Here is a 16,563-nt window from a genome sequence, read left to right on the forward strand (position 1 = left end):
AACAGGCTGCACCATCTGTCAAATCTTTCTACAAGTTCGTATTCTCGACCCGCATTGTGTTGGTCGTATATACTGAAGAGTACGGAGTGACCGCGCCCACCTCCGCCACCTTCTTTGCTGGGGGGCGCGGTCGCTCCGCGCGCTACTCTATCGCGCTAAGCAATCATGCGGCGCACGCGTTTCGTGGCGCATGTGTGCAGTTACGTGTTCAAGGGTTGTTCTGCCATCTGTCGCAGGTTTGCAGGTTTTTATTTTTATTCTGTTGGCATGTCTGCTGCGACGCATCACGTTCAGGGGCTCGCGCACCGTTGCCTCTCCAATAGGTCGACACATGACTCGATTGCTGCTTTCGCTCTCTCTTGCCGCGCCCTTGCTTGTGGCTAGCAGCAGCAAAGGAGGTTGTTTTAGCCTCTTTCCATCTCCCTCTGTCATCTTGATTTCACAACGTGCCATTTATCTGTGCTGTGCGGGTCACCGAAAGTGCGCCCTCCATGCGCGCGATTACTTTTGGATGGTTGACCGCGTGGGACCTTCGACTGTGGACTGGAGCGATGGTTCTTTTGATTATAAATACAAATCGAGCTCGGATTTGATGTCTCAAGGAGTATCGAGCAGTTTTGTTCTTATATTATCCTCATTTATCTAATTTATAATTAGGCTGATAATGATGATGATGCTAATTAACAACACCTGCAGAACACTGAAATATGCATATTCCGTTGACTATATGTTATTTGTATAGCAATCATAATAAAAAATAAATCACTATGCTCATTCCCTGAAACCAAGCCAACACTGGGGGGGCGTTACGGCCAGAAACGCCCGACAGCGAAAGGGTTAAGGAATAAAGTAATAATGGTGTATGGTGTGGGAATATACTGTCATAGTACTCATGCTAAACGCTATGTTCCCGCTAAACATCTGTTATACTCCCATTGCACTCACGTTACACATCTGTTATACTCCCACTGAAGTATTACTCCATTGAATTGTATGCTTAATTCAGTGTTTCTCAAGTGAAAAGGTTCTCTTTTTTATGTGCCGAATAGTTCGTGAAGACATTTTTATGGAGGATGGATGTTGGTCATTAGACTGCCATGTTCACTTTGTTGAGCTTGCTCCGCAAATGGGTAGGGGTGCCGAATAGTAAGTTGCTTGTTCCTTTTATAGGAATTATGTGCAAGACATTAGTAAACATGGATTGCTGTGTGCATTTCTTTTCAACACCAATTGCATATTTCATCTCAAAAGTGACCTTGGCTTCTGTTTCAGCCATTGAATGTCATACATGTGATTGCAGCCACACGAGGCGTACAAAAGCAGCAATATAATACTATAGTTGTTTGCTTACTTCCTGTAATTCTGGCCTCTGGTGCAAGATTTGGGTCAAATGAAAATGATGCAGCCAAAATATGCTGCAATTCTTGCGTGCCTTACACAATCTGGACACTTATTGTAATGTAACGGCCAGCATTCTTTTTCTGCATCTACAATCAAAATTATGTCGGAGAAGAAATTCAGTTATAAACTATTTACTGGGTGCAAGAAATGTTAACATGGTGGTTCAGGTTCAACTGATGTCTTCACTCATCATTCATGTGATCATTCGAAAGAAAGAGCATGCAACAAAAATTCAATGCTGCTACTACAATGAAAACTATGATACTCTCCATGAGCATGCGGCTCCTTACAGTGAGGCATCTTTTGAGACTGTCACAATGACCGGTAGTGGCCTCGGGTGTTGTTTGCAGTGCACCGGGACGTGAAGCCGCACAATGTGCTCATCTCTCGGCGCAATGCTGCGGGCGAGGCCAAGGCCATGATCTCGGACTTTGGCCTCTGCAAGAAGCTCAGCCATGGGCGGCTGTCCTTCTCACGCAAGTCTGGTGTCACCGGCACCGACGGGTGGATTGCGCCTGAGATGCTATCTGGCCATGGACGAGCTGTGAGTAGACACATTGGCTGGCTGTTCAGTCAGGCCTCTTCTTCCTATCCATGGGTTGAGCACCAACATGACTGTAGTGGTGCTACGCCTTTTTTTCACATAGTTTGCACTGAGAAAGAGATTGATTATGGTCTTTCTAGAGGCAGTCTTCCGGAATAAATGTAGGCAGAAAGAAAGTGCAAGTTTTTGATTACGAAAGGTTACATTGATGCGGCTGCGATAGGGTTGTTATTCTGCAGAAAATCCAGTCTGCATGTTTGCCTTTGGCAGGTGGTAGTTGGCAGGTGGCATGACGGGGAACAGATTGGTTATCAAGTTATGTCGCCATTCGCATAACGCGGCCGTGTTATGTGGTCGAGGTTTGAGATGGGAGGACGAGATAGATTTCGGGTGGGCTTGCACATAATGTACTAGCCTATGATAGTATGGTTGTGAGTGTGTAGGAGGTGACAGACCCACAAATTAAGGGATCAGTGAGAAGGCAAGTAGCAAAGCGCATGTATGCAAATGAGGATCCACAAGGGGAACCACAGACCGGAGATAGCACTGTTGCATCACTTCCTTTCTATAGCATATCTTAACTGCACTCGTATCGAGAGAGCTGCAGCAATAGCTGGGACCAATATATTGTTACATATCTGCCCTGCACGTCGCTGGATGTTGAAGGAGAGAACGATAAACAGTAGTGACGCGAAAGGAAGACGAAGCTGAAGAAACCGTTGGGACTTGCCTGAACACTTGCTGTGTTCTGCTCTACTGTGCTGTGAACGCTTGCCCATCACCTGCTGTGGTTTCCTGTGCTAGCCTTCTGCCCCGTATCATCTTGATGGAGGTGACCAAAGATCCCCGTGCGCACAGATTACCCCTTGCACTGCCAAAACCTAGATTTGCGCAGTGGCCGTCATCTACCTGGGCTTTCAACGACGTCAACAACTACCACTATGACCTCCGAGGCAGCCCCTACCTCCGCGGCAACTTCGGCTCAGCCAGTCGTGCTCACAAAAATCCGCCACCCTCCCATATTTAATGGCGAAGACAAGACAGACGTGGAAGATTGGCTGGATGAGTATGAGCGTTGCAGCAAGAACAACCACTGGGACGCGATCATTATGCTGGCCAACATCATTTTCTATTTGGCAGGAACCGCTCGCACGTGGTTCCAAAATCACGAACAAGAGGTGGTGACGTGGGCAATCTGTAAGCAAAAGCTTCAGGACCTGTTCGGGAAGCCCATTGGTCGAGCTGTCGCAGCAAAAACAGAACTTTCATCTCGCATCCAATCCTCCACGGAGTCCTACCTTGCGTATATTCAAGACGTGCTTGCGTTGTGTCGCAAGGTCAACTGCTCAATGACGGAAAATGACAAGGTAGGCCATATCCTCAAGGGCATTGTGGATGATGCGTTCAACATCCTGTTCTGCATGGATTGCTCCACCGTCGACTCTGCTTCAAGTCTGTCGAAAATTCGAGCAGGCTAAACAACGACGCCTCATACATCGCTTTGAGCGCCTTCCAAACACCGCAGCTACATCATCCTGCGATGATCTGGCCCCTTTCACATACACGGTGACTGCTACCAAGGAATGATAGAAAGTTGCCATCACTTGTTCCCGAAAGCAAAATACGGGAGAAGAGTTAATACATAATGTATAGCTAGAAACATTTGAAGAAAACTAGGATTCGAAATAAGCATAGCATAAGTCATGTCACGCACAGTGGTGAGAATTGCCAAAGAGAAACCTACCTAGACTTTCAATTTGGTAATTAACAGCTCACTTAGGTGAATTGAAGATGCAACACAAAGCGGTACCCACATTGCCAATATCAGCAGGTTAGGAGTGCGTCACAGCATCAACTCCAAAAGTGCACCTGAGTGCTGAACTTTGTATTTGCTGCCTTAGGTATGACCCTCCTCATTTTGTATTTTGCTGTAATGCCAGAAATGCCAACTCCAGGGGTTCTTCAAATATCTGGTTTGCTGATTCCTTTGCATTCCTTACACTTCACACAATACACTGTTTTTGAAAATGCTGATTGGAACTTTTCTTCAAAGGCAAAAACAGTGAGCCAGTACTGAAACTCACTTTGTGGACAAGGTCAGTGATCTGTTTGATGTAGAGATATCATCACCAATATTATTTGTAGAACATTTGTATTCACATTGAATGGCTGAAATAGCGACTGCAAATGATGTCTCTTTTTTCACAAAATGCCTGGGAAAACCTGATATGCAATCACCAAAATCTTGTTCTAGAACCAGAGAGCAGTCATTGTGGTTGCAGGTAGCACATTTGGTGTTACAGACACAATGTTTGTTGTTTGTAAAACTGGTCTGAGCTGAGGCCAGGGAGACGTCAAAAAATTAAAATTGGTTTGCACAGCATTGAGATGGCACATGTTTGCCAAACTTGGTGGATGTAATTGGGAACGAAGGGAAAGACCCAAGTTTCATTTATATATCTGAGCCTTGAAAAACCTCCCGAGTTGCCTCTTTATGTTGAATCGAAGTGACCGTGTTGTTATCTGTCCTGTTTGTTGTTTTGCCTGCACAGACAAAGGCAGTGGACGTCTTCTCGTTGGGCTGTGTCTTCTACTACGTGCTGAGTGGTGGCCGACACCCCTTTGGGGACACCCTGGAGCGGCAGGCCAACATCAAGCATGGCCGCCACATCCTGTCGGAGGCTGGGACGCAAGGTACCGCCTCATGGGAAGCCACGAACATGCGCTGTGGCCTTTCCTATCTGTGCTTTTATAGCGATAGTTGTTAATGGGAGCTCAACCGAGTCGGTGTTACCATATACATTAGAATCCCGCTGATACGAGTTTCAATATGATGCAAATTTATAAAATCCCCTGACCGGGTTGCATTGTGTACAGTATGCAGAATTCCGGATGCTCCAAACACTCTCCCACTCTGCTATCGATGATATTGTTGCAAGGGTGAGTTTGTTATTTATCATTATTTACAGCGTAGGCGGGGAATGTATAAATGCAAAAAACAGTCCAGAGTCAGGCTTGTCCATGCGTTTCCACCTTGTCCTTCTCTTCCTCATGCACAGCGCAGTGTAACTGGCATAACAGTTGTCCCCTGGGCAGACAAAGGTCGTCCTCGAGCGAGTCAACACGCTCCAGGATTGCAGTGTTTCAGCTGTGCCACATGAGTCAGCTGTGTCTTCCGTGAGCAGTGATTCATCGATGTCGCTTTAGTGATAACATAGGTGACGTCACTCAGCCGTCTTAAAACAACAAAAGGTCCGGCGTATTGCCACAAGCACCTTTGACATAGACCGCAGCGTCGCAGTGGTGGCATCGAAAGCCAAACCAATTCTCAGGGTTTGTAAGTGACTGCAGCATGAGCTGCATCATATCGGACTTTTGTATGATCTTTGGAGGCGATGGTTCGCAAATGAGCAAGACGACATGCTTCTTCAGCTAGACAGAGATGTTGTGACTTGGATGGGTCATCGTGCACGGAAATGGAAGAACTCTGTCCAGGAAGGTTGATGGTAAGTGTGCGCAGAGAAAGAAAAAAGGAGAATATCTCGTCATTTCATGCTTAGGTGTGTTGTATGCGTGAGTCACATATGGCAGGATGGAGTCCCAGTTCTTATGATCTGATGCTGTGTACATGGACATCATGTTGATGAGAGTCTGGTTTAGGTGCTCGATAAGGCCATTTGTCTGAGGATGGTAAGTAGTAAAATGATGGTATTTGGAGCCACAGAGCCACAAATGTTCTTCTACAATACCTGCAGTGAACTGTTGACCGTGGTCACTGATGATCACTGGGGGAGCGCTGTGGTGAAGAATGATCTGATGTAATAGAAAGTTCGACACATCAGCTGCTTTGGTAGAAACGAGCGCAAATGTCTCTACATATCGAGCAAAATAGTCACTAACCACGATAATCTATACTCAGTTTCATACATCGAGTGCAACACTGCCAAAGCTAGAGCTCTTGTTTGTGCTCCCCGCATCCGCGATGAAAATAGTGCCTGCTCTTGATGAGAGGAAATAATAGTTGCTTTGTCTGCAAGCTTAATACAGCTTACATTTGCCATCAACTTCATAAAAAGCACCTTTTTTAGGAAGAATGGATTGGATTCGGTGAATTTGAATGTTTTGTTTGTCGTTTTTGTTCGACTGCCTCTTCACAACGGATTTTTTCTGTAAGATCTGCACTGCGAAGATGTCCAGGCATGCGAAGCAAGTTATTTCAAACGTGTATGCTCGTAATAGAGCCCGTTTCCGTAGAAACCACTCGGCTACAAAACAAGCGCGTAGTAATGCGCCTCCTTTTTTTTCTTGCGTAGCTTTCGCTGCATTGCACCTGATGTATGAAACAGAGTATAGCAATGGCCATCGGGCGACTTCGGGGAAGGACCAATCAGATCAGACCAATCAGGCAAGCAAGCGGGCGGGCGGGATTGGTACAGGGCGTCCTGTTGCATCGTTTTCAAGGGCATATAGGGCATATTTTTATGCCTAGGCCAGGCAGGTATGAATGGGAAATGGCTCTTGTGATTTATGAGCAGTAGTCAAAGGTGGACTAATGGGCTAGTTGGGACAGTAGGGCCATCGCTATAATGAGCTCTTTTATTGAACTATATCGTTTTCCAGTCATGTTTCTCTCGACTGTCATTGGAATTTTTTTTTATCGTTTTCCAGTCTTATTTCTCGCCATTTCTGATTTTTGTAACCAAACATGGCTTTTGCATACAAGACGTCATGTACCGATTTTAGTCACATCAGGAGGCAGTTTGGCATATGCGATCCTAGAGTGTAGAACGCAGCTATTTAGGCTTTTTGGCCATTGAAAACATTTTTAAGGCTCTAAACTTTTCAATATTTAGGTACCAGCCTCTGAAAACGACTCACCAGTTACCTATAAAGCTATCTCAAAATGATGACTGCTAAGGGAACATTATTAATTTGCTCAGTTGTACACAGTGGAGTGTTGGAGACAAGAATAATAAGACTGCTCTGTCATGCTTGCTGCCATGTCCAATGGCTGTATTGTTTTTCACTTAAGCATGGCTTTTTGAACAGGAAAGCATCGAGTTACTTTAAAACTAGAAAAAACAGTTGTGAAAGTATATTTAGCTCCAAAAGGAATGCAGTTCTCAATCATCTAGAGTTAATCTTAGGAGAACAAAGTGTTTAAGGAGCTTGCACCTTCAGGATAATCACATCTGAGGGTAGTGGAATAGGCTGGCTTGCCATCTCCAAAAGGGATACAGTTTTCATTCATCTAGAATTAATATTAGGAGAACAAGTGTTTCAGGAGGATGTACCTTTAGGATCAGATCTAAGGGCAGTGGAATAGGCTGGCTTGCCATCTCCAAAAGGGATTGTTCCAGGAACATGTACCTTCAGGATCAGATCTAAGGGCAGTGGAATAGGCTGGCTTGCTATCTCTAAAAGGGATATAGTTTTCATTCACCCAGCAGTAGAAAAACAAAATTTTTGAGGAGCACGTCTCCCTATGGGGCTGTGCCATCTTATCCGTGTTTGACTGTCACCTTGGCGATCGTCACTGAGTAACCATCAGTTTGTCAGACAGGCTTGGATGAAAATAAGTCGTGCCTCTGCAGGTGTGACTGTCACCTTGGCGATCGTCACTGAGTAACCATCAGTTTGTCAGACAGGCTTGGATGAAGATAAGTCGTGCCTCTGCAGGTGCCCTGGGCCAGTCGCTGATTGAGCAGATGCTGTGCACAGAACCCCAGGAACGCCCCTCGGTGTCCGCTGTGGTCAAGCACCCCGTCTTTTGGGAACCCAAGCGGCAGCTTGACTTCTTTCAAGTACGGCCACTCTTGAGACGTGTCACTTCTTTTCCTCTCTTGTGTGACCTCCTCCCCCTCTGCATGCCCAATTTTGAATGGACTGAGCAAGTGTCAGCGTCAAATCCAGTGCGAAACAAAATTTATTTAAAGTTGCAACCGGATGTACGGGTTTTAAGTGTGAAAGGCACCATTGTACAATCAATCCTTACTACAGTGACTCTAACTCGAACAAAATTTCGGCTGCTACGAGTGTACCTGCCAACCCTCCCGATTTGCCTGGGAGATTTGCAATTTCTGACCTAAAAATAATAATAATTGGTTCACAGGAAGGGAAAGGCACAGTATCTGTCACACTTATTTCTGTGGACACCTGAACCGTGCTGTAGAGAAAGGTGGAAGTGGAAATGGGAAGAGAGAAAGAGAAGCCCTAGTGTCCGATTGTAGGATCACAGTCCTAGATTTCCCAGTAAGTGACCTCTGCCTGCCTAAGAACTTTTTTTTTTTGCAATACCGGCAGTGAGGAATCTGCAGCTGCACCTTAATCGCCAGCATCGCCATCAGAGGCTGCACTAGCACCGCTCACGTCATCGATTAAGCAGCCGATCAATGCAGTTCGGCCAAAGCCAAAGTAGCTGTTGCTGGTTACGGTGGTCAAAAGCAAAATTCTGTTGAATTAAATGTGTACTTGGGAAAATACAAGGCTGCTCATTTTATTTTCGCACACTATCTAACACAATTAAACATAAGTGGTTTCACCAGAAGTGGCCACAAAATTGTGTGTTTTGTGTGGGCCTTTACTGCAGATTGGCACACGGTGCCTGCACCGTGTACTGAGGTGTGTGCGGACAAATACTTGCCTCCTTCTCTTTCCCGGCATTGACTGTGTTAATTGGAGGAGTATGGGAGAGGCCTTTGCCCTGCAGTCTCTGTCATCGTCATCATCAGCCTGACTATATCCACTGCAGGGCGAAGGCCTCTCCCATATTTCTCCACTTAACCCGGTTCTGTGCTAGCTGCATCCACTTGACCTCTGCAAACTTCTTAACCTCATCCGCCCGCCTAACTTTCTGCCGCCCCTTGCTACGCTTTCCTTCCCTTGGAATCCAGTTTGTCACCCTAATCGACCATTGGTTATCCTCTCTTCGCACTACATGTCCTGCTCATGCCCATTTCTTCTTAATTTCCCTAATCGACCATCGGTTATGCTCTCTTCGCACTGCATGTCCTGCCCATGCCCATTTCTTCTTAATTTCCCTAATCGACCATCGGTTATCCTCTCTTCGCACTACATGTCCTGCTCATGCCCATTTCTTCTTAATTTCCCTAATCGACCATCGGTTATCCTCTCTTCTCACTACATGTCCTGCCCATGCCCATTTCTTCTTAATTTCCCTAATCGACCATCGGTTATCCTTTCTTCGCACTACATGTCCTGCCCATGCTCATTTCTTCTTAATTTCCCTAATCGACCATCGGTTATCCTCTCTTCGCACTACATGTCCTGCTCATGCCCATTTCTTCCTTAATCGACCATCGGTTATCCTCTCTTCGCACTACATGTCCTGCTCATGCCCATTTCTTCTTACTCAAGTTACTGACATTCTAGTGGAAATTAAGAAAAAATGGGCATGAGCAGGACATGTAGTGCGAAGAGAGGATAACCGATGGTCGATTAGGGAAATTAAGAAGAAATGGGCATGGGCAGGACATGTAGTGCGAAGAGAGGATAACCGATGGTCGATTAGGGAAATTAAGATGGTTTGGTTTGGTTTGTGGGGTTTAACGTCCCAAAGCAGCTCAGGCTATGAGAGACGCCGTAGTGGAGGGCTCCGGAAATTTCGACCACCTGGGGAAATTTCGACCACCTGGGGTTCTTTAACGTGCACTGACATCGCACAGCACACGATGTCAGTGCACGTTAAAGAACCCCAGGTGGTCGAAATTTCCGGAGCCCTCCACTACGGCGTCTCTCATAGCCTGAGCTGCTTTGGGACGTTAAACCCCACAAACCAAACCAAACCATCTTAATTTCCCTAATCGACCATCGGTTATCCTCTCTTCGCACTACATGTCCTTCCCATGCCCATTTCTTCTTAATTTCCCTAATCGACCATCGGTTATCCTCTCTTCGCACTACATGTCCTGCTCATGCCCATTTTTTCTTAATTTCCACTAGAATGTCAGTAACTTGAGTTATTTCTCTGACCCACTCTGCACGCTTCCTATCTCTTAATGTTACTCCTACCATTTTTCATTCCATAGCCCTCTGGGTTGTCCCCAACTTAAGTAGAACTCTCTTGGTTAGCCTCCATGTTTCAGCCCCATAGGTGAGTACAGGTAAGATGCAACTGTTGTATACTTTTCTCTTGAGCGATACTGGTAAGCTGCTAGTCATAATCTGCGAGTACTTGCCAAATGCGCTCCGTCCCAATCTTATTCTATTTCCTTTTCATGGTCCGGGTCTGCAGTTACTACCAGTCCTAAGTAGACATATTCGCCTACTACTTCCAGTACTTCGCTACCTAATGTAAACTGCTGTTCCTTTCCGAGGCTGTTGAACATTACCTTAGTCTTCTGCATATTGATTTTCAAGCCTACCTTTCTAATTTTCCTGTCTAGGTCACCAATCAATATTTGCAGTTCATCCCCCGAGTTGCTTAGCAAGGCAATGTCATCAGCAAATCGCAGATTACTAAGGTATTCTCCATCTACCCTTATCCCTAACTGCTCCCATTTCAAGTCTCTGAATACTTCCTCTAAGCAAGCTGTGAATAGTACTGGGGAGATTGTGCGTCCTTGCCTAACACCTTTCTTTGTGGGAATTTTGTGACTTTCTTTATGCAGAACTATGGTTGCTGTGCAGCCACTATATATATCTTCCAGCACTTTCACGTACGGCTCGTCTACCCTCTGATTTCGCAATGCCTGCATCACCGCCGAGGTTTCAACTGAGTCAAATGCTTTTTCGTAATCAATGAATGCTATGTATAAGGGCTGGTTATATTCCGAGCATTTTTCTATCACCTGATTGATGGTATGGATATGATCGATAGTAGAGTACAGTTTCCGAAAACCTGCTTGATCCTTTGCTTGATTGCAGTCTAAGGTTGTCCTGATTCTATTAGCGATTACCTTAGTAAATACCTTATACGTAACAGACAGTAAGCTGATCGGTCTGTAATTTTTAAGGTCCTTAGAGTCCCCTTTCTTATGAATGAGAATAATGTTTGCATTCTTTCATGGTTCCGGTACCGTCGATGACACCAGGCACTGCGTATACTTTGCAGTCTCTGTACTGCAGTGAAAGTCTTTTCTTTTTTTAATTGGCAGCCTATTTATGCTGGTACTTTATTTTGACTTTGCATTGAAATGCCTTAGTTGTAGCCTTTCTTTTCTTGCAATGACCACAGGGTAGGAAGCACAACTGTTTGAAAATGATGGCCTAGAGGAGTTTAATTAGTTAGCATCCCATTTCAATAGGTGAGGTGCATTTTCAATGTTAACACAAAGGATCATGGGAGAATTGTTTAGGGCCGCCACTTCCTGTTCGAACTTCCTCTCCCAGCTCCATTGCAGTATGCTCAGTCTCTGTGTTGTATAGCTTACTTTGCAAACTTATTTGTGCTTAGACTGCTGACTTAAATTTGTAGAATAAGTGACATCAAGTTGAGCAAAGATAAGAATTAAGAAGCAGAAGTAGCGGTAGCAGAGGATTCTCCCATGATCCTTTGCATTTACTTCAGAAACTTGCCCATAAATTGTTGCGACCTAAGGTGACAACTCAAAAAGGTGTGTTTTGACTGTCGCGAGCTGGTCTTTTTGTGTGCTGTCCTGATTGTCGGTCGTACTATCTCTTCACTTGGAATGGCTGCACAGGGGGCATGCCTTTCCTCTCGAAAAGCTCTCAGTGTACTTCCACGATACTCCACTCATGTTTGGTTTCTTATTTCTGGAACTAATCTTCAAGGGAGCATAACCTGTGGATATTAAAAAAAAAAGAATTAGTCTGTCATCTGATGCAATGAACCGTTGCAAACCAGCTGTCAACTCGTCGCAGCTTTAGTTTGACTGTTAGCTCAGCTGTGCATTCATGCTGTTATGGCGCAGTAATGTGCTGAGCTGTGATGAACCTGCGTGACAAAACCTGATTTGTTGACGGATTTGTGGCAGCCTTGCGACTTGCCTGTGACCCAAAGGCAGCATCGGGAGTGACCGCTAATGGCTTGCAGGACGTCAGTGACCGTATTGAGAAAGAGCCAATAGACAGCCCCGTGGTGCGACGCCTTGAGCGGGGTGGCTTCGAGGTGGTACGTGGCGACTGGCGGGACCACATCACTGAGGAGCTACAGAAAGGTGTGCCTTGGATTGCGGTCATGTACGACCGGTTTCGCGAGGCCAGTGCAGCCAATTTGGTGTTCACCGTCCGGTATTTTATATTACAGAGGATTGGTATGGGGCGTCCTGTTGATATCGTTTTCAAGGGCATATAGGGGCATATTTTTATGCCTAGGCCAGGCAGGTAGGAATGGGAAATGCCTCTTGTGATTTATGAGCAGTAGTCAAAGGTGGACTAATGGGCTAGTTTGGGACAGTAGGGCAACGAATGGCAGAGTCACTAAGGTGGGAAAATCGAAGTGTGCAGTTTAATAATGTACAGGCTACAGATGTGAGGAGGTTAAATGGCGAGCGTACAAATGTTCTCGCGCTAAATAAACCGGTTGGTAACAATGCTAGGAATGCAGGAGGCACTGGGCAGGCAGTAACATGGGCTTTCGGAAATGAATTGACCACTTTATAGAGTGCTAGGTGTTGCTGTTCTCTTTATTCTGTGTAACGTTAGTTTGAATCCATTCACACATGCATATATGTAATAATCATGGCTAATTAAATTCATTTGAGTGTTCTGTGCCCATCTTGTTTCTTTACCAAGGTGACCAACTTGTTTTGCTTCTTGAAGAAAACCCTATCTCCTGTATTGGTTCGAGGAAGTAGCTAGATACATCTCTGCCACGACTTGCGTTGTGGAACTACACTTGGTACCGAGTGTTCAGTGGGTGATGTGGGCAAAAACTGTTTCAGCGTAGAGTAGAATCCTTTTTTTAATAATTTTTTTATGCAAATGCAGAGCCAGTTGCAAGGAATAGAAATTTGCTGCGACTGATGCTAGTGCAGTTCAATCTCGTTATAACAAATCAGCACTGGGACAATTAATTAGCTTTTTATGTCCAATATTCATTGTAACCATACATGTTGATCGTGAAAGCGCAAAAAATGCACGGACAACAACAGAAGACATAAAAATTCTGCTTCCCACGTGAAATAAATTCAGTTGGAAGTAAGTGCTCGTGTGTCTGTCTTCTGCTGTTGTCCATGTTTTTTTGCGCTTTCACAATCAACATGGCTGACCGACTTCCCCAAACGCAGCCATTATTGTAACAATACAGTAGACATAAAAATTGCCAGTGAGAAGTCATCAGTTGGGCTCATGAAAGAGTTTGATACCAAAATGCGGTATTCTAGGCTTTAAATCCAGGATACGCAAGATAATCCTTACCTGTTTGCTTGTGGCACTTAAAAAGAAAGTAATAATGAAGCCGGATCCTAGGAAGGTTAAGGTTAATTTAAAGCAGCAATTTCCTTTGGCAAAGCAGGTCTACATTCTCATTTATTTGAAGAATGAAATGATCATCATGTCGTGGCTTTTCACAGCATTGAGAAGAATGAAATTTTCCACAGTGCCTACGCTTTCTACCTTGGTAGTTTTGGTCGTTGGAGTTTCTTTAAAGGGACACTAAAGAGAGCCAAAGATGGTATGAAAATCTAATAAACTACATTTGGTGACACTGTCGCCGCATATCCGGCAGCAAAAAATCGAATAATTGCCGAGATATTGCGATAAGAAGTTGAGGTTTTTTCTTGTTCCCGCCGGTCGAATTCAAACTGTGGCCTCCAACTACGTAGTTGGAGTTGAGTGACGCACACTATGACGTAAGCGGAGACTCCGTGATAGCTAGCGAGCCGGCGCGGCCCACGGCGTCGCATCCCTCAAGGGTCAGCTTGGCTACAGCGTACTCGCAATGACGGCCTCAGCCGAAATAAATAAAACGATGAAGAGAGTAATTTACCGAGCGATGGGCCCATAAAGGAAGAAAAAAAAAAAAAAAAACATAGAGCGCTTGTAATGCACAATACTTTACATGTTTCTCAAGCTTTTGCGCTCCTTCTTGCACTGTGTATAAACAAACCGAGCCCTCGGTCATCGCAACGCTTCCTGACATGTTTACATACAAATAAGATTTAGTTACCAGCAAAATAGTGTCCTCGCTGCTGCGCTTGTCAGTTTTGAAGCTTCGTCGCACTTTTTTCCTTCAAGGTTTGTGCTACAGCTCCGTGTTCAGCGAAAATTACGTCCACGGTAGCAGAACATGACCGAAGTGCCGGCGCCACTACATTTGCCAGCGCTGTGAAATTCCACATGTTAAAATGGATCCAGTGCACAATATAGTGCGCATGGGCATCCAGAACATTAGTTGCAAGACGTGAGAGCAGGCAGCATGCGCCGATGATCAAGAAGTTGTAATGTTTAGACCGGCAGCAGAAACTCTTTATTGTAAATCGGGTCATGACATAAAAACTAGAAATATTTTCAAGGTTCCCGTGGCGCGGCGTAGCCGAGCGGTTAGCGCCGAACGTTACGGAGCAAGTAGTAGCGAGTTCGAGCCTTACCGCTTTTGGAATTTTTTTTTTTTTAACCTTTTGTAATGTATTTCTGGTGCTTCGTTATTTTTAGTTTTTACTTTTTACCCGAGGCCCTTTTTTTCGCCGGGCGACGAGCGCAATATATCGACGCTCTCCTTGGTATGAGCGGCAAGTATGCCCCTTCTGTTTACGACGCCTGCAAATTGCACGTTGAAGGTCTTGTTGACGCAGTATATGTTGGTCAGATGTGCCATGAATTAGTGAACAATTGAATGATAATGCGTTTTTCCTTCGGTACTTAGCATATGTATGCTTTTCGTGGCGTACGTAGCTGCAATCAAGCGGTCAGGTCGCAGTCGAAGCGGCAACGGCGGCGATATGTTGGCGCAGAAGTGTGAACGAAGGAGTGTGTCGGCGGTAGCGGATTTCGCTCGCTTGTGCCTCCGAATGCTCAAATGTGAACGAGCCAGGCGCATCTGTTGCTCCAAGTTCGTAATTCAGGCGCTCAAACAAACTATCCGAGTGCGCACGAAATGCCTGAGCCGAAACATAACCAAAACTGAAGTGGGCGCCTGTGGCGCCTCCAAGTATATTTTTTGTATTTGCCTTGCAACATTTACGTTGTCTTTTCGCCGTCGTTTACGTATGATAAAAGCGTGTTATCATCTTTGAGAAAAAACGTACTACCGCATTCAAACATGCAACGTAATTCGCATTTGTCAGCCTCCGGGATCCCTAGCGCGTCACGTGGTTTGTAGTTGCGAGGCTCGGCCGTTTGGCTGTGGTGGCGATACCTGTATTTCTGTTATTCTTCTTTACTACCTTATAACAGCTCTGTTTTCAGTAAGAGTGGTATTTTTGTAACCAGGAACTGGCATTCTATCGATGCAAACCCACTTCCTTTCTCTCTTTAGTGTCCCTTTAAGTAACTTTGAATCCAGCCAACAATCTCCAAGGTGACTACACTGCTTGTCAGCAGTTCTTCACTCCGCTGACCATCTTTGTTGTCGCTGCTGCTGTCCTCCTCAGGCAGCACAATGCAACACACAATTTCCTTATCTGTCAGCTTGGGTGCCACGGCCAGTTGGCCTAAACGAAGTCTTCAAACGTGATCTTAAGTTTTGTCCAGCTCCACAGAGCAGACGAAGTGCTGTATTTTCCAAATATGCTGCACTGCACTGTTGGCAGCCAAACTTTTTGCACGCTGTGCCATGCAGGCATGTATGTGTGTGGCGTTTTCGTCAAAACAACGCATCATATCGGCTAGTCAGTGCTGTGCGGTGGCACCTCCGGAACATTATGCGCGGCTTATTTCTCCCAGCCATGAGAATTTGTACAGTCTGCATGCAGTGACTTGATGTGTATTATGGTATAAAACTTGGAACTTTGCATACGTAAAACAATCTTCAGTTTTCATGGAATCGTTCTCGGTTCAAGGGAAGGGAAGAGGGTGGGAGTGAAAATCAACTCAGCTGTCTCTGCTGCTTGCCTTAAATGCGTTTGTAACTGCTTTATGTATTCCGATGGGGATGTCGCTAGGGCTGGGGGCACGTTTGCTTCGCATGTCCACGCCAGCTTCATAATAACTAGTGGGCCTGTCGGTTGTCGACCGTAAAGCAGCTGGAAGGGAGCCACCCCCGTAGTGTCATTGGGCACTTCCCTGTAGGCCTACAGAAGAAAAGGGACATACAGTCAAACCCACATATAACAATACCAGTTTTAACAATACATCGGATACAACAATGGGCAGCCGCTGCACTGTCAAGTTTGCCATGTGTTCTGTGGCAAAATAAACCGCTTATTACAATGGTGTCATAATATATTATCGGTTATAACAACCAAATATAGTCACTGAAAGTCAACAAAAACGCTGAAACGCGGTGACCACAAAAACGCTCGCGTACACGGAGACGGCGACAACGCCGATGCAGCGACAATAAAAAAAGAAAGAAAAGAAATCGGGACAAAACACATTATGCGTTAGTCGAATGCGCCAGGACATGCCGCGAAGACGCGGGGGAGGCACGGCCATTCTGAGGGAGAGCTTTGAGTGCTCCCCCTAGAGCGCCCGTGGCCTAGGCCACTTGCGTCTTCTCTGCCTCTGTACAGTGGAGCAGTCTATTCTGAGTGTGT

The 16,563-nt window shown here is 45.4% G+C and overlaps 1 protein-coding gene across 3 annotated transcripts in view; it reads left to right on the top strand.

Annotated features, from left to right (window-relative positions):
* Ire1 (serine/threonine-protein kinase/endoribonuclease Ire1) overlaps positions 1–16,563 on the top strand; it is a 62,951-nt gene that overhangs the window by 30,186 nt on the left and 16,202 nt on the right. For 2 of the 3 annotated variants that reach the window (XM_084604870.1, XM_084604871.1), the window contains 4 exons: positions 1,752–1,945; positions 4,498–4,639; positions 7,625–7,749; positions 11,961–12,084. In XM_084604870.1, coding sequence (XP_084460996.1) covers positions 1,752–1,945; positions 4,498–4,639; positions 7,625–7,749; positions 11,961–12,084 — 585 coding nt within the window. Of the gene's footprint in view, positions 1–1,751; positions 1,946–4,497; positions 4,640–7,624; positions 7,750–8,248; positions 8,431–11,960; positions 12,085–16,563 lie in introns of those variants that run through there. The other variant, XM_084604872.1, reaches the window with a different exon arrangement.

The sequence above is a fragment of the Amblyomma maculatum genome, chromosome 5, assembly GCF_055883805.1.
Source record: "Amblyomma maculatum isolate TAMU_Amacu chromosome 5, ASM5588380v1, whole genome shotgun sequence".
NCBI classification, from domain to species: domain Eukaryota; kingdom Metazoa; phylum Arthropoda; class Arachnida; order Ixodida; family Ixodidae; genus Amblyomma; species Amblyomma maculatum.